Source organism: Marmota flaviventris, chromosome 16 (assembly GCF_047511675.1).
Source record: "Marmota flaviventris isolate mMarFla1 chromosome 16, mMarFla1.hap1, whole genome shotgun sequence".
NCBI classification, from domain to species: Eukaryota; Metazoa; Chordata; class Mammalia; order Rodentia; family Sciuridae; genus Marmota; species Marmota flaviventris.
Genome location: NC_092513.1, coordinates 65,248,047 through 65,266,114, shown reverse-complemented (window position 1 = coordinate 65,266,114; position 18,068 = coordinate 65,248,047). Strand labels below are relative to the sequence as shown.

Genomic DNA, 18,068 nt, shown 5'->3' with positions numbered 1-18,068 from the left:
CCCTGGGGCAGCCCAAGGCCTGGGGAATTCCTAGCAGTTTCCCATCCTTTCAAATCCTGTGGCCCCACTGCTTTTTGAAGAGAAGGACTGAATTCCCAATGTCATTTTCCATCTTCCTCCCTTTTCTTTTCAGGTCTCCCCGCTCTCCTCATCAAGAGGTATTTCAAACTTTAAATGATGATAATGAAATGACCATTGTGTACACACCATGAAGCTCTAAGAGACCTGAGCATTTTTGGAATATTTGCTTTAGATCTTGTTTTATTTATTTTCTTAGAGAGGGGGTATTGCTATGTTGTCCAAGCTGCTCTCAAACTCCTGGACTCAAGCCATCCATCTGCCTCAGCCTCCCAAGGAGCTGGGACTATAGGGATGTACCACCACCGCTGGCTAGATCATACTTTAAAGGAACAACACATATACATCCAGTTGTGGCAACATGGGCAACCCTTTCTGGTCAAGTCCCCTCCCCACATTACTAAGCTTCTCTGAGGACTTGTGTGCACCTGTGTAAACACCCTGCCATTGTCCTGCACCATTCTGCCCTCAGGCCTGGGAGGCCTCACTGCAGGCCCCTTCAGTGACTTCCTGGTAAACAGCTCAGCTGCTTTAACCACTGTATAGCAGTCCCGAATGAATATTCTTCCAGATACCTGTTTCCAGTAACCAGTATTTAGTATGTACTTGAGTTTTTGTGATTCTGAACAGTCCTATACAAGCAATCTAGCGTATGTCTGCTTCAGTAAAAACAAAAGGTTGGGCTGGGAAGCAGCTGGGTGGTACAGCACTTTTCTGGCATGCGTGAGGCCCTGAGTTCCACCAGAGCACCAAAAAATAAATCAAAGTGTCTATTGGACACACATTTAGAAATGCACATCTCCAGCAATTCAGGGTAGTAAATTTATTTTTTTCTCAAATTATTTTATTTTTTAATTAATTTTTTCTATTTATATATGACAGTGGAATGCATTACAATTCTTATTACACATATAGAGGACAATTTTTCATATCTCTCATTGTATATAAAGTATATTCACACCAATTCCTGTCTTTATACATGTACTTTGGATAATAATGTCCATCACATTCCACAATCATTTCTAATACCATACCTTCTCCCTTTCCCTCCCACCCCTCTGCCCTATCTAGAGTTAATCTATTCCTCCCACATTCCCCATCCTTACCTCACTATGAACCAGCCTTCTTATATCAGAGGAAACATTTGACATTTGAGTTTTTGGGATTGGCTAACTTCACTTAGCATTATCTTCTCTAACTCCATCCATTTAGCTGCCAATGCCATGATTTTATTCTCTTTTATTGATGAGTAATATTCCATTGTGTATATATGCCACATTTTTTTTAATCCATTCATCTACTGAAGGGCATCTAGGTTGGTTCCACAGTTTAGCTATTGTGAATTGTGCTGCTATAAACATTGATATGGCTGTGTCCCTGTAATATGCTGTTTTTAAGTCATTTGGGTGTAGACTGAGGAGAGGGATAGCTGGGTCAAATGGTAGTTCCATTCCCAGTTTTCCAAGAAATCTCCATACTGCTTTCCATAATGGCTGCACCAATTTGCAGCCCCACCAGCAGTGTATGAATGTACCTTTTTCCTTACATCATTGCCAACACTTATTGTTGTTTGTATTTATAATAGCTGCCATTCTGACTGGAGTAAGATGAAATATTAGAGTAGTTTTGGTTTGCATTTCTCTAATTTCTAACGATAATGAACATTTTTCATATATTTTTTGATTGATTGTATATCATCGTCTAAGAAGTGTCTAAGCAATTTTTAGCAGGAAGAGTGAAGCAGGTGGCATCATTATACCAGAACTTAAACTATACTACAGAGTGACAGTAACAAAAAAAAAAAAAAAAAAAAAAAAAGAATGGTATTGGCACCAAAGCAGACTGGTAGACCAATGGCACAGAATAGAAGAACAGAGACTAACCCACAAAATTATAATTATCTTATATTAGACAAAGGCACCAAAAACATGCATTGGAGAAAAGATAGCCTCTTCAACAAATGGTTCTGGGAAAACTGGAAATCCATATGCAACAAAATGAAATTAAACCCCTATTTCTCACCATGCACAAAACTCAACCCCAAATGGATCAAGGACCTAGGAATGAAACCAGAGACCCTGTGTCTAATAGAAGAAAAAGTAGGCCCTAATCTGCATCATGTGGGATTAGGCCCCAATTCCTTAATAAGATTCCTTTGGTGCAAGAGTTAAAATCAAGAATCAATAAATGGAATGGAGTCAAACTAAAAAGTTTCTTCTCAGCAAAAGAAACAATCTGTGAGGTGAATAGACAGCCTACATCTTGGGAGCAAATCTTTACCTCTCATGCATCACTAATCTCTAGGGTATATAAAGAACTCAAAAAGCTAAGCACCAAAAAGACAAGCAACCCAATCAATAAATGGGCCAAGGACCTGAACAGGATAGTGAATTTAATGATTTAATGCTGTTTCTGAAAGTTTGTAGTCAGGCATAAATGTTAGTACAGATGTTAGCACAAATGTCCACTGGGCATTATACAAGTAAGGAAAGTTCCCTATTTCTACTTTGCCTAGGGCATTTTTTTTTCTAAATCATGAATTTTTGTCAAATGTTCTCTCTACCTTTTGAAATTATCATTTAGAGTTTACTTTTTCATTTATATAACTGATGACATTTGTAGATATTTTTTGAGCCATCCTTGAATTCCCAGGATTGATCATACTTGGAAATGATGTGTGTTTAATATCCTGATAAATCTGATTTGTTAATTAACAACCCACTCAGCAAAGGGCAAAGGACTTAGACATTTCTCCAAAGATGCATACCTACCTGAGAAGAACATGAAAAAATGTTCAGCATCATTAATTATCATGGCAATGCACATCAAAACTCTCTGAGCTGGGCACTGTGGCACATACCCAGTGAGGTCAGAGGCTGAGGCAGAAGGATCACACATTTAAGGTTAGCCTCAGCAACTAAGCCAGATTCTGTCCTAAAGTAAAACAATAGGCTGAGATGTAGCTTAGTGGTGGAGCATCCCTAGCTAGAGACAAATGTAATAAATTGATACAGTAAGTCCCCTTCTAGGTACACATCCAAAAGAAGTAAAAGCAGGCCTCAAATAAGTTCACAGCAATCACAATAGCCAAAAGGTGGAAACAGCCTGAGTGCCCATTAACAGATGAGTGGACAGATTCAGTGTCCACCCATACAGTGGCATTCATTATCCAGCCCTAAGAAGGTTGAATGCTGACACATGCCACCATACAGATGAACCTTGAAAACATCATGCTAGGTGACACAAACTAGAAACCAAAGAAATGCCGAACAACTCCACTTATGTGAGTTACCTGTGGTAATCAGAGTGACAGATAGAAAGTAGATCAGGGATCTACATGGCTGGGGAGTCCATGTGTGTGTGGAGGGAGGTAAGGACACTCTGGAGCATGATCTGGTGGCAGCACAACACCCTGTGCTTGATATCGCTGACTATATGTTTAAAAGTGTTTACATGGTGCATTCTGTGTTATGTATATTTTAGCACACTTAAAAAAAAGCAGCAGTGGCCCAGTGGTGGGGTGCTGGTTGGGGAGGTTAATGTTAGGTCAGAAGGGAAAGCCAGTTCCCTGAAACCTGTGGAAAAATATGCATTACAGACATGAGCCGTGAGAATTGATCTCCCTTGCATCTTTCTCTGCAGACTACCTACCCGCCTAAGACCTACCTCTGTCTGCTATGTCTAACCCTCCTGTCAGAGCTGATGGACAAGACTCGAATACCCATCATGTGCTGGCTACTTTCAGCTTTTACCAATATCCAGGGGTGTAGGAGTCAGCTCTGAAGTGGCAGTCTGCAGGAGGTAAGACTCAGGCCCCAGACATCCCCCACAGTTTCACTTAAACTTCTAACCAAAGGAGGAGAGCAGCAAACATCAATCCAGGGCAGCACCCTTTCCAGGCTCAGCCAATGGAGCTGTAGGGATTCCCTGTAGCTGGAGGAAATGCACAGAGCACAGACCAGTGTACACAGGCTTCAAGCTCGGGAACTAACTGGGTAGCATCTGTGGCTATGGTTATTTATTTGCACAGGGATCTGATTAGAAGGAAATTAACCAGAAACCTGTGAAGTTTTTGAGGTCATTACATTGGAGAAAAAGTCTCCCATGAACAGGTGCATGCCAGCTCTCAGGGCCAGAAAACCCATCTCCTAGCTAGCAGGCTACCTGACCACCAGAGACCACACTGGACCTGGCTGAGTGCCCAGTGCATCCCCAGGGTCTGAGGGTCCTGGATGGTACAGGAAAGACTTGGAGAGAGCTGTGTCCAGGCCATGTGGGAAGGTGGTCCAGGATGCCTGTGGCCATAGGGCAGATACATGCTCCTTCTCACCATTTTTTCTCTACTTTTCCTTTAAGAACCTCCACAAGAGTGGTCCACTTCATACTTTGAACATAGCTTTGCTGCTCTAAAGCATACCTGTTTTTCTCTCCTCCCTGATCTACCTAATATCTCCTTCCTAATCCGGGAAAACAGAATTCCTTTGAATAGCCTCTTTAAAAACTCTCTGTTCCCCCTGATAGAGGAATCACAGCCTCTGGGACAGGAGTCCCTTGTGTTTCTCCTTTGCTAGCAAAGCAATAAAATTTCTTTTTCCTTTTTCTCAAAAACAACAACAAAAAGCCAAAAAAAATTTTTTAAAAACCCTCTAAGTTCCATGGCACATAAGCATACTCTGAGAAAGGTTTCCCATCTTCTTTCAACTAGATGAGGCCAAGGGACTTAGTTTAGGGCGATGAAATATGAGATGTACTCTGTGTGTGTGTGTGTGTGTGTGTGTGTGTGTGTGTGTGTGTGTCTGTCCTGGGCTGTGTTCTTTTTTTAAAATTTTTGGTACTGGGAATTGAACTCAGGGGCACTTAACCACTAAACCTCATCCCCAGCCCTATTTTGTATTTTATTAAGAGACAGAGTCTTACTGAGTTGCTCAGTGCCTTGCTGTTGCTAAGGCTGACTTTGTATTCGCAATCCTCCTGTCTCAGCCTCCCGGCTGCTAGGGTTACAGGCAGGTGCCACCATGCCCAGCCTGGGCTGTGTTCTTAAAGGCACTGTGTGCAGGGGCTGGGGTGTGGCTCAGTGGCAGAATTCCAGCCTAGCATATGTGAGGCCCTGGGTTCCATCCCTGGCACTGCCACTCCCTTCTTTTGCTCCCCAGGCTGTGACAGCAGGAATAGACTTTGAAGACAAGTAGCTGGAAGGTAGCTGCTGAGGAGGACAGAAGAGTAAGCGAGAAGCAGTGCGGGCCCCTGGCACCCTAGGAGTGTTAGCAAGCTCTGGCCCGTATAGGCCATCCTGCACAAGGCCTGTGACATTCTGATCAAGTCTGAATATGCTGGCACCTGGAATCTGTGCCAATCTCCTTCTGGTGCACCTACCTGCATTTCAAAGACTGCACACCTAAGTGGTCTTTCTCAGACACCCTGACAGTGGGTACACTGGAGGCCAATGGCTGTACACCCACAGGATGTGCTCATGAGCTAGTTACCCTAGCCCAAGGTCACAGGGTGACACAGGTAGGAACCGTGTTGTGCTGGGTGGCTGTTTTTGGTGGACAGCCACAGAGATGGTGGCTTTCTCTGAGAGGTACTGGTTGCGGCATCATCAGCTTTATCTGGTGTTGGGGGCAGAGGCTCAATGTTTTCCTATTCCCATGGTCCCATGGACAGCATGTATTTTGAAGTCCCAGCTCCAGTGGCATTCTCCTGCATTGCTACCATCCTGCTGAGGATGGTGGTGAATTTGCCCCTAAGGGCTAGGCTGCTGGCCTGCTCTAGGTCATCCTAGAGGTGGGTAGAACGTAACCATTCAGCTCTTGCAAAGCATCCACAAGCAAGTTCCCTGAAGAAGTCCAATTCTGTACAATCATTCCTATTCCTAAGTGACATACCCCAACTCAGCAATCAGGGAGGGCAAACTCTTGAACAACTGAGCTTATCCATGCAATGGCTGGCTGATGAGCCACGTTCCCCTGTGCGACTGGGTGAGAGCCCAGCACTGACCTGCAGGTGAGGGCAGAGTGGGCTCCCAAACTCTGCATTCGACCAAGAGAAGTGCCCAGTGCTCACCTTGTCTAGTGAAAAGACGTACTTGGTCACCAGCTGACACAGCTCAGGAATCTGGCTCTCCGTCCCCAGGAGCACGTGCTCCACAAAGAGTGCAATGGGGAAAACACGACTCCACTGGGTTCTGTAAAAAGAGGGTGTTACACACTCAGCTCTAACAGAGGACTCTGAGACAGGAGGAGGGGACGAGAGGGCAGATGTAAGGCAGCATGGGAAGGTGAGCTGACAGGAGGGGTTATCCACCAGCCCTGCCCTCAGCACTCCCCCAGTGCTCTGTGCAGGCAGGACATGGAATCTCACTTTGCTACCTCAGCATGCACTGCCACAGTGCCTACTCTCTGACAATCCTGCATACAATAAATCCCTCTTGACTCTCACAGCCCCGCATGGATTGGGACTCTCCCCAACACTGAAGGCCTGCCCCTCTGCTTGCCCTGCCCAACCTTGTCCTTTCTAATGGCTCCCTGCCACCACAGTGGTTCTCAAGGTGCAGCTTAATAACCTGCCTGCCTTTCTGTGGCTCTGGGGCACCTGGCCTCACTGCATGTGGTTCTCCTCTTTCTCCAGCATCTAACAAGATGCCTGGCACTTGACAGGGTTCATCGAGGGCAGATTGAGTGCACAAAGAGCCCCTCCCATGGCAAGAGCATCTGCTCTCCCTGCTGCCAGGTGTTCCAGGACCTGGAGTCCACTGATGAGCACAGGCCGAGCATGCCAGGGAGAGCCAACTCTGGATCTCACCTGACCTCTGCAGTGACAGCTCTGGCTGTGCTCCCACTGCCTCGCAAGTACCCATCGGAGCAGACGAGCTCCAGCGGTATGGACAGCTTCTTCACCAGCTGCAGCCAGGCCTGGGGACTTGGCTTCAAGATGTCTCTTGTCAGCATTTCAGCACAGGCCATTGCAGCAAATGCATCCAGTGTCTGGGAAGAGGAGAGTGGTCATATGACCCCACAGGGCCCCTGCCCTTCCACCCACCCTCTTCTTTGGCTGAGGCTTCCTTAGGCCAGAGGTCCCAGCAGAGGCAGTGTGTCCTTGTATTCCAGGCTCTTAACCTGCTCCTTTGGGTCTTGGGATACAGGAAGCACAACCAGCTGTTCCCAAAACCTCTGGGCCATGCTGATTCACACACCCCTAAAGGGTTTCTCCTTCTGCTCCCAGGGACAGGCCAAGGGCCTGAGCCTCCCGAAGGGCTGTACCATCTCACTGCCAGCCATGTCGTGCTTTTGTGCAGCTTCAGTGAGGCTCTGCAGAACCTGTGGGTGGATGGTCAAGATTCTGGAGAAGTTGTGCAGCCGGGTCCTGAAATGCTGATAGGCCAGGTGCACCCACGGCAGGCAGAGCCCATCCTCAGGACTCCCTGAGGCTGCTCGCAGCTCACAGACACAGGACCACAGGGCCATCTGCAGAAACTGGGGTTTTCAAGGGTTTTCAGTATGTATTTTTGAATCATAAAGAGATGTTTTCCTGTAGGAATTCAGAACTATTCAAAAACCACCACAAAAAAATAAAATTACAAACCCAGACTTCCTATTTCCTGACTGCTTTTTAGTAGAGTCTCTAGCCATTTTCCTAACTGTTCCTTTCCTCAGAATCATCCTCAAATCAGAATCACTGTGTTCCTGAGTTTTTCCACTCAAGATTAGGTTATGAGAATTCCTCTACCACTCATTATCTGTGAAAATATTGTTTTCAATGGTTGCAAACAACTATTTTAAAATGGTCCTACTTTAATTTGTCCCTCCTTCATTTATTTGAACACTTAAATTGTTTTTAATTCTTTGTGATCAGAAACAAAGCTGGAAAGCCTTGCTGTGAGCACTGTCCAACCACCCTGCCATGTGACCACTGCTCAGTACCTGCCCAGGAAGCCTGTGAGCCTGCCCTTCTTTTTGAAAACTCAGTTTTTCCAGATGAGCAGGTACAACTGGCATCTGGAGACTGCTTATCTTCTTTTGACTGACTGGTGGGGCTGAGCACGTGAGCAAAGCTTTCTAGATTCCTGCACAATTATGCCCTGTGCAGCTGGCTTATAACTTATACCCATTTTTGAAATCAGGATAATTCTGCTCATTCCCCAAAAGATCTCGCTAACCTTCCCTCATGCTGGCTAGAGTATGTTCTTCAACGTTCTTTAAGTTTCCATCTTGGGCTGGGCTGCTGCTCTGCAGTCAGCACTTGCCTAGCATGCCTGAGGCTCTTGATTTTCTCCCCAGCTCCAGAAACAAAAAAGTATCAACTTTCCCATTGAATTTCACTTATTATTCTTACTGTAAGACATCAGTTACCTATTTATCTTAAGTTTGTCAAGAGAAACTCAACAATTTCAAGAGGGTGCTACAAGGAACCTGGAGAGCTTCTCAAGGTACTAGAACATCCCATTCCAGGAGGCCTTGGGGAGTGATGGGACTGGCCCTGTGTTCTGAGCACCTTGGGGGACATTCTCAGCCTAGCATCCTGTGTGGCTTCATTTTGTTCCCCCACATGGCAGCACCAGCTCTCAGAAGTTGAGTTCCTGTGTTTGTCCCCAGTTTATACCATGCAATTTTCACACTTGACCTTGAGTGGATACTTACCTTCAGCTCCTCCCAGGTGGACACTTTCATGGTTAAGAGCAGGAAGTCTCTCAAGTAGCACTGAACCAGCTCCTGCTGGTGATCTCCAGGAAGCTGGGCAAGAAACACACCCAGGGGAGTCTGCTGGAAGATTTCCACTAATTTCTCTGACCATCCTGCAGGGAGGAAGCCAGAGCGGCTTGAGACAAGTTGAAGCCACAGCTGAGAGAAACTTGCTCCCCAGTAAGGAGCCACGGGCTAGTGTAGCACCCTGGGGCATTTCAAAGACAAAGTTCCATTATGGGAATAGAGAATGGTGGATGTGTATAGCCTAGGAGACATAGAAAGGAAGGCAGGATCAACATTCAATTTAGGTCACAAAATCCACACTAGCTCCAACATGAAAAAACATATGAGGTAGCCTGAGTTTTGTGCTGCAAGTCTGTTCAGTGTAATGGGCCCAAGTAAGTTCCCAGGGAATCACGACTCAGTGGGCTTCTCTTTAGGGCTGGGGTCAGAGACTACACCAATCAGAGAGATTTGCCTTCCAGCAGATGGAGAGTTGGCTCCCTACTTCACACTCAGCTGGACAAGCAGGTCCAGGCAGGGCATTCCCCCAGGGGAAGAAACACTCTCTCAGCAGGAGACCAACTGCTTCACTTTGGTTTAGGACAAGTGGCAGAATGCAAGCCCAGGAAAGCAAGTTCACATTGAGCATACTGGTTCTCTAATACATGTTGAAAAGATGATTTCACATGTAACTGAAAAGTGACTTTTCAAAAAACATAGCACTACCACTGGCTTTTCTGAAATGACTATGGCCAAACTCAGCCCCCAGCTTGTATGACTCAGGAGGAAACAATGGCTCAGCATGGGGAAAGGGGACATGTTCCTTTCATTGCTAGCATTTGCTGAGAAAGCTTAAAGGGGCTGTTTCCTGGGTCTGAGCCTCAGAACAGGAATGGTCAACTTGCAGCAGGAAGTAAGCTTCATCCCTGCTGGAACATGCTCTAGTTCACTAGACTGCCAGCCAGTAAGCCACTAGAAATCACCTCACAGCCTCCCTTCACAGCATGACTTAAAGGCTTCTGATCTCCTGGAGACTCTCATTTCTTCAGCAGACATTTCAAAATGAAGGCAAGACATGAACTTGAGTCTATTCCACATGCAAAGTGTGAGAACTACAAGTCCCAGAATTTACCAGGTGCTAGCTGCTGTCTGCCCGCTGATGGTCAGGCAGTGTCTTTGTGGGTAAAGGCTGCTTCACCAGGGCTGCATCGGGCCCATCTTGAGCAGGACTCACCTTTTGCATCTGTGATGTACTGGGCCTGGACCCAGAGGTCTTCCAGATAGTCCCTGATTCTCCAGCTGAAGGGGACACTGTTGAAAGCACCCTCGGGAAGGCTCATATGGTTCTGTACCACGATGGAGGATATCTCACTCTTGGATCTGCAGTGAGGTGAGGTTAGTGAGAATCAGTTCCTGAGATGGTGCTCCAAACACCAGAGGACATGTGCCACAATTCTCAGAAGGTGCTGTGGGTCAGGGGTGAGGGGGTAGCTCTGCGGTAGAGTGCTTTCCTGGCAAGTGTGAGGCCTCAGGTTCCATCCCTCACACCACATCAAAACAAGACAAGGTGCTGAGGCTGCATAGACAGCTGCTGTCTGCCTTCCTGGCCAGGGCTCCCAGTGCACAGAAACTGGAGGGCTACATCATAACCCTTGTTTACAGGCAGAATGAAAGCAGGCCACCTGTGCAGGGCCTAGAAAGGGCCCAAAACTTCAGGCAGGACCAAGTCTCCAGCCTGTGCCTGCCCCTCTCCTGCATCTTATTGGTCTACATTCCAGAACTGAAGTCCCTGTAATCTGAACAGAAAACTTGGGGAGGTTCCCTGACAGAACAGGGGAACAGCATAAGGGAACACAAGCATGATTAAGGACATAGTCTCTCCAAAGGGCAGTGTCCCCACTGCACAAGAATCCAACCTGGCTTTCTGAACTATCACAAATGCCCTCATAGAAGAAAATGAGGAAAAAGGAAATGGAACAAAGACCTGCCAGGATGCCACGACCGCTAGGCTGTAAAAGAAGCTGGTGAAACATTCCTTGGAAAGCAGAGCCTACGTTCTCAAGCCCAGGAGAGCTACTGAGGGTGCCGTGAGGATTTTCATTCACCTTATGTTATTCATCATAAGCGGAATGTTCAGCAACTTAGTGTTACTAAAAATGAACATCCACAGGTCCTGGGCCCAGGCTGGTGAGTCTGGTCTGATCAGAAGCTCGAGGTTGCCATCTCTGTCGATGAGAGAGATCATGCTGGCCAGCAGAGGGGTGACTGCGCTTTGGACCCGCTTCCAAAGGGTATGCCTGCAGCAGGGGTGGGACAGAGGACAGGGGACAATGGCTCAGCACCACAGTCAGTGCTGTGATCTTGATGTCTCCTTCCTCTGTGTCAACAAGCCTTCTAGCCTACAAGCCAGGGCCGCAAATTGAAGTTCTCATCACTTTTAAGTGTAAGAGACTCACAAATGCGATTGTCTTAGATTAGAAGCAGGACTGGATGGAACTTAATTCTACATCTAGTAACAGCAACTAGTGCCTTGAAAAGATGAAGAAATATTTGCTGTTTTTGTATATAATGTTTTTTTAGAACAAGCCAACTAGGTTCTATAAACAAATCAAATAATAATGAACTTCACTAAATAAATAAACTTTGCAAGAAAAAAAAATCAGCTGTGGATACCATATAATAAAGATGGAGAGATGAACGTAAATTTGATCTAGATGAAGTTAAGTAAGAAAACATGTTCATCTAGAATTCAGCTTTCATTGTGGGTGTTTCTGTAAATAAACCCTGAGTACTTTAGAGTGACAGCGCTTAATTGGTTGAATTAACTACATCTCACTTTCATGTTACAAAGATATGTTTTTTACATAATAACAAAAATTCTATAATTTCTTATGGTAAAGGACAAGAATTACTAGGTAATTGTGTTGGAAAATAAAGTAAGGCCTTTTGTATGAATTTTTTTCTGAATATATAGTACACAGGATTCTAGAGAGAACTTAAAAACATCTACTGAGAAAACAAACATCCCATTAGTCAAGGACATCACTTGACTTAAGACCCCAAACTAGAACATGCACAGAGGATGGGGAAGGGGTGGTGGTGAAAGAGGTTCTGGGCTGGAGGAGCTGAGAGCCCTGGCAAGTGCTCGAGAGTAATGCAGTCACCTCAAAGGGGTTCCAAGAGACCAAATTTAAACAACTTGAGAATCAAAAAGAATATTAAGACAAGGCTACTTAACACAGTGAACTAAAAAGCAGAGGACTTCTGGTGTAAAGGACTTCAAGGAGGCTGGCTGTCTAGCCCCAAGGATATGTGATGTTAAGTCCCAGACACACAGTGTTAGTGAAGAGTCATAACATCCAGCAGGGTCCTAAGGCATTGAGGGTGCAGTGCAAGCAGGTCCAATTGTTCCTGGGTGTTGCCTGTGACCACGGGGAAAAAACTGGTCCCGAGTACTGTGGAGACCATGGGGTAGTGAAAAGGGAGGCTGGCAAACCCAGCAAGGACAGAGCAACAGTGGCAAAGGGGCAATGGGAACATGGCTTGGACATGTGCTAGGAAAGGGAGACCATCCAGGGAGACAAAATCATGTACAGTTTCTGGGCTCACAAACTTCCTTCAGAAGGTGTAAATAGGAAAGAAGTCAAGGAGCACTGCAGAGAGAACTTGAAATGGAAAAGCTCCTGTGGTGAGGAAGCCAGCACTCATGGGCCCTGGCTGCCATCGCCCACATTCCCCCTGTGGGCCACATGTGGCAGCAGGCCTGGAGCCAGGGCGTCAGAAGGGCAGAACTGAAGGGACCATGGAGGACCTCAGTGGCCTAAGATCACCCTGCCAACAGGTGGTTTCAGACCCTCAGACCCTCCATCTGAGACCCTGAGCAATCCTCCTAACCCCATATAGCCCAGGCTCTTCAAAGGGTCTAAAGAAAAGGGTCATGGTTTTGTAGAAAAAAGACCACGGACAATAAAATGGCACTTCTGGGTCCTATTTTGTACTTGCTATTACTTCAAGCAGTAGGTCTAGGAAGATGATTTCTGTTACTTCCCTGCACATCACCATCTCAATTTTAATAACCTTGAATGGCAACCCTAGCTGCGGTTTATGATAAACATCCTATGAGAGCAATTTTTACATTCTATGAGAACAATTGTTTTTTTTAAGTTTGCTATCTTGAAAAAAGTTAAGCACACAAAAGCAGCGAAAGGAAGCCAACAATCCTCCATAACCACCATTCAAATGGCCAACAACCCCTTTTGACCAACATCCAGGTGGCCAATAAACACCCCAGGACCACCACCCACATGGCCAACAACCACACATGACCACCATCCAGGTCTGTTTTGGGCTCTTGGAGCAAAAACATAGCTCTGCCCTCCTCAGAGGTGGAGAAAGAAACACCTGGTGTGCTCCTTCCCCTGGGATGGTATAGTAGGTCCCTGCACTGCCCGCTGCTCACAGTACCTGAAGGTGCCAGCCTCTTGGAGTGCATCCTGGTTCGAAGCCTCTCGCCCCACCCACTCCTTCAGACTGCAGAGCTGGTTCTCTTCTTGCTTCTTTAGAAGGACGGAGAGGCGCATCTTGGATATCCACAAGAACGAGGCTGTGAAAAGGCAGAAGGGACATAATTTGGTCCACCTGTAGGCACCAAGTTGGAGGCTCTGCTGTGCTGCTTGACCAGTTCCCCCACAGAGGGAAGCCACAGGTCCTCTGGCCAGGCCAACTCTAGAGAAGAATTCTAGAGATGTCCTGAGATTCCCACTATGCCAGCTGCATCTGCCAAGCCACAGAAACCCAGAAGGGCAGCTCGCCACACTCAGCCACCTGATTCCCTGATGAGAAGCAGGGACATGACTCATACCACTGCACACACTGTCCCCATTCAAGAGGCTGAGGAGGATGGTGACTCTCCTCATGTTGCGTGTGCTGCTCTCCTGGTCCCTGAGCATCCCCACGGCACTTTGCACACAGCTCCTCAGCAGTCTGGTGGTGTCCAGGACTTGTGCCTGCCAAGGGAGACAGTACGTCATCTGCTGCTGCCATGTCCAGGGTGGGTGAAAGCTACGCTACCCACACAAGAAGGTGGCCTCGTGTCCACCTGCCCAAAGCATCAGTGGCCAGTCTCCATGGTGAAGCTGACCTACTGACCTCTCCCAGCTGATCCCTGTGTGCTGCCCAACCACCCTGAGGACCACTGGCAAGGTGGTGGCTGACATCAGGGATTTGGTCAGTTGTTGAGGGACAGGGCAGAGCTAACTAGGAGTCTTCATAAAGAAGGGAATGACTGATCTTGTCCTGGTAAGTCCCTCATACTTCCAGCATAAAGAGAAGGCAGGGCTCAGCCTGACCCTGGCACAGCTGCCTGGGCTCCTCCAGCTCAGCCACCTACAGCCAACAGGGGAACAGAGGAGAACTCACATCACTGCCCCTCAGGTCCACGGCCTCCCATTCCATCTCCTCGGGACCTTCCTCTTCCATTTCCATTTCTGCCACCTCCCCTGACATGCTAGTCTCTGCCTCCATCGCCTCCTCCTGGTTGCCTTTTGATGCAAGCAAAGGGAACACAATCAAGTCACCACTTGGAGAAGGAAAAGGATGGGGTGGCACCAAGTCTGTGCCTAGGCTGAGAGCTTCACCAAGGTTTCCTGTCCCAAGCTTTAGTGGCAGCCCCAGTCATGGGGACATTTGTCACCCAGTTCAGCACAAAATCTACTGTTCAGTTGTCCCACAGCCTGGGGCACATGACCCACAGCACACCAGTTGATACAGTGGGTGTTGCTCCTTGGCCTTCCCATGGCCCTGGTGATCTTGACTATGAGCCAGGCAGTTCAGTGCCACATCCTGAGTTCCGGCTGAGGCCAGGTGACGAGACTCAAAGGTAACTCAAGTGTGGCAACCCTGACTCCAGCCCCACAGGAAGCTGTCTAACTTGACACCTTCCATCTGCCTCTCTGCCCTCACTTTCCCAGACTGAAACCTTGCAACTCACGCTCAGAGCTGTCTCCTGGCATGAACAGCTGGCTGATGGTAACACTCTGCAGCTTAGTCACATCAGAGGACATGACTGGGAACCTCCGGAGGTCATCGATGTGCACAGACCGCCATAGCCCTGTGAAGAACAAAGCTACCAAGTCTTCTCAAGTCTTTTCACTTTCTTCTTGTCAGCCATGAGCGGGGACACACCTGTGTCCAGATGTTTAATCACACTACTGACAGAGGAATGATTGGTACCTCAAAGTCTATGTCCCTGAACACACCAAAACCCATCAGTTCCACTACATCATATCAGCATGCTCACCATCAACCTGTGTGTTGAGACTGATTAACTGGTGTGCAAAGGCTACCTGGATCCTGTCTAGGGTTCTTTACGTGCATCTTAGCATATTTACTGTCACTTAGTTAGAAAGTGCTTCAAGATACTGACAGGTTGTCTTTCCATCTGTGAAATTATTAAACTTATTTCCTTCTTCTCAGAATACCAATTGTCTTACATAATCCAGTTTGTGATCATTCCACAGAAAAAGAGTTGGGCTGATTTGAAGGCAAATCAAGGAGTCAGGCACAAGGAGTCAGCACTAGGGCTGGTTGCAAGAGGAAGATCTCTGAGTCATTTGTACAATGAAAAGTTGGAGCAGGAGCTCATCCTGTGCACACCTGAGATAGCCCAGGCCATGCTGACAGAGCAGCAGCAAGTCCCAGGGTGATGGCTGTGAACAGTGAGCCAAAGAAGCCCAGAGACAGCTGGAGTTGGTGTCTGACTCAGACACACAGGCAGCATGGGACCCCTGAGAATCAACCCAGACATACTTAAAGACAGTCACTCATCTTTGGCCCTACCTCCATGGAATCCCACATAGGATGCTCTGCTCCCCATCCGGGACAGTTTTGTGATGAAATAGACAAAGATGCAGCCCTGAGTTCTTTGTATTTTGTTGATTTCATTGATAGCAGAGTATCTATTTAGAAAACAAAAATCAAAACAAAGCAAGCAATTGAGCAAAAGCCAAGGTGTGAGATGGCTGCTGCGTGTGCCTGGAGCTGTCAGGGGCTTTACCACATTCCACACAATGCCAGGGGCCACTACATCTCTTGTGAGAGGAGGATGGCTTCTTGTTGGTGGGGTCACTTTCTACCTCTCACTGCTGATCAGAACCCCCACTCGGCACATCTCACGGCCCTCACATGCCAGAGGGTGGGGCTTGTTGGCCTTCCCATTTTGAGAGAGTACAGTAAGGTACAGTGCCCCTTGTACCCCCAGTGGCCACAAACCACCTCCTAGCAGGATCTGGCTAGCCTTAACTTTGTACTAGGCTCCTAGTACTTTAAAGGGGCAGAAGTCACTCTTACATTACATAAGTAACAAAACACAGCAATTATGAAAGCAATAGATTTATGGTCATCATAAAAAATGTCCAATAAATATTAATTTATTTACTTAGTTTTACTGCCCTTAAACTTATGATAAGTACTTTTTTTCTTTTTATGCAGTGCTGCGGATTAAATCCAGGGCCTCAGACATGCTAGGTAAGTGCTGTACCACAAGGCTACATCCCAGACTAAACTTTAATCCTAATTGTGTGATTAAAAATTAAAATGACCAAAAAATGACTGCAAACATAGCTTTAACACATTCCTCTACATACTACAAATATTCCATTATTGACACTTCTTGCATTTCACCAATTCTGTGCCATTACTGGCCTTTTCCTTCATCCTTTCCTCTCTAGCTTCCCTAGCCCATGTCAGGAGCTGAGAGGGAGAGTCATTCTTATTTTCACACTGTTTTCAGGAAAGAAATTCTTCAGGAGGTCCTGGGTAGATTTTGGCTTCCTGTGTTTCCTGAGAAAAAATACTAAGAACATACTTAGCTGATGCAATGAGCTGAGCACTGTGAGCACCATCATCAAAATCCAACTGGACAATGAGGATTTTATGTCTGGCTGTCTTCATTAAGCTGCTTCTGAAAGAAAAATGGAATCACCCAAGTGAATCCTCTGTCCTAAAACACAGGCAGCCATGGCTCCGTAGGCTGAGGCACAAGGGTCACAAGTTCCAGGCTAGCCTCAGCAACTCATCAAGACCCTGTCTGCAAATTAATAATAATAATAATAAAAGGGCTGAAGATGTGGCTCAGTGGTAGAGCAGCCATGAGTTCAGTTCCTAGCATAAGTGAAACAAAACGAAACATAAACATGGATCACAACACTCTACAAAGTGAAGGGAAACACAGGCCATGCAGAATAATCCAGCATCCAGTAGGGTCTCCTTCCACAAGGTGAGGAGGCAATCCACTGGAGAAGGAAAGGGCTACACAAATATCAAGAGACAGATGATACAGCTGTGGAGAAGGCCACTTATGACAGGGGCTGGAAGGGCATACCATGAGGCTGAGCAATGACCTTCTCACAGTGTCCAGTGCTCAGAGTTCCTTCCGAGTGGCTACCATGCCCCATCATGGGATACCATATACCTAGGATGGGGGCTGAGGGTGATGGGCAGGCAGGACACCTCACCGGACTTCCTTGAGGAATGAGTACTCGGTGTCGAACTGCTGCAGTGACAGGATCACGGGCTTCGAGGCCAAGCCCTTCACTTCCTCCCCTAGGGCCTCGCAATCACGGCTCGTCAGCAGTCTGGAGAAGGTGGTGACCTGCAATGTGGGTGCGCAAGCCATCAGCCAGAATTCAAGCAAGGGCACAGAGTGGTGGATTAGAACCCAGGACCAGGGGGCACTGGGACAAAAAGAAGCCCGACCCTGAGCAGGTTTTACATACAAGGGATGGCTGAGGCAAGCAGAACCTCCAGGGTCAACAGATGACAGAGAGAAGACTTGCCCCGGCCAGAAGATGCCTTCTGAGAAGCCAATGTCTCTTTTCCTATTTTGGTCCCTACCTGAGAGCCTCCTGATCCTTTAGGGCTCAGCACAATGCCACTTCTTCTTGTAATCTGGCTTCCTGCTATCAGATGGAGTTAGCCACTGGCAACTCTTCCTCCCCTCAGTAGTTCCCAAGTCTCTGCCATGGACCACATCCCATGGTGCAAACCCAGATGTTCCTAGGCATGTAGGACCTCAGCTCTCCAGACCCCTTCTATTTTTTTTGTACCAGAAATTAGATGTAGGGGTGTTTAACCACTGAACAACAACCCCAGCCCTTTTTTAAAATTTATTTATTTTTTAGTTGTTAATGGACCTTTATTTTTTATTTATTTTTATGTGGTGCTGAGGGTCGAACCCAGTGTCTCACATATGCTAGCATTCTACCACTGTGCTACAAGCCAACCCCTTTAGCCCTTTTAATGTTCATT

At 46.9% G+C, this 18,068-nt stretch overlaps 1 protein-coding gene across 1 annotated transcript in view; it reads right to left on the bottom strand.

The window, feature by feature from the left end:
* Window positions 1-18,068, bottom strand: part of LOC114079067 (E3 ubiquitin-protein ligase RNF213-like) — a 97,966-nt gene that overhangs the window by 25,911 nt on the left and 53,987 nt on the right. The window contains exons 29-41 of the mRNA XM_027920178.3: window positions 17,276-17,412; window positions 16,627-16,722; window positions 15,600-15,718; window positions 14,752-14,871; window positions 14,181-14,302; window positions 13,624-13,768; window positions 13,227-13,365; window positions 10,868-11,059; window positions 9,997-10,142; window positions 8,715-8,869; window positions 7,338-7,550; window positions 6,880-7,061; window positions 6,142-6,262 (exon numbers count right to left, since the gene is read on the bottom strand). Of these exons, the coding sequence (XP_027775979.2) occupies window positions 6,142-6,262; window positions 6,880-7,061; window positions 7,338-7,550; window positions 8,715-8,869; window positions 9,997-10,142; window positions 10,868-11,059; window positions 13,227-13,365; window positions 13,624-13,768; window positions 14,181-14,302; window positions 14,752-14,871; window positions 15,600-15,718; window positions 16,627-16,722; window positions 17,276-17,412 (1,887 nt within the window). The remainder of the gene's footprint in view (window positions 1-6,141; window positions 6,263-6,879; window positions 7,062-7,337; window positions 7,551-8,714; window positions 8,870-9,996; window positions 10,143-10,867; window positions 11,060-13,226; window positions 13,366-13,623; window positions 13,769-14,180; window positions 14,303-14,751; window positions 14,872-15,599; window positions 15,719-16,626; window positions 16,723-17,275; window positions 17,413-18,068) is intronic.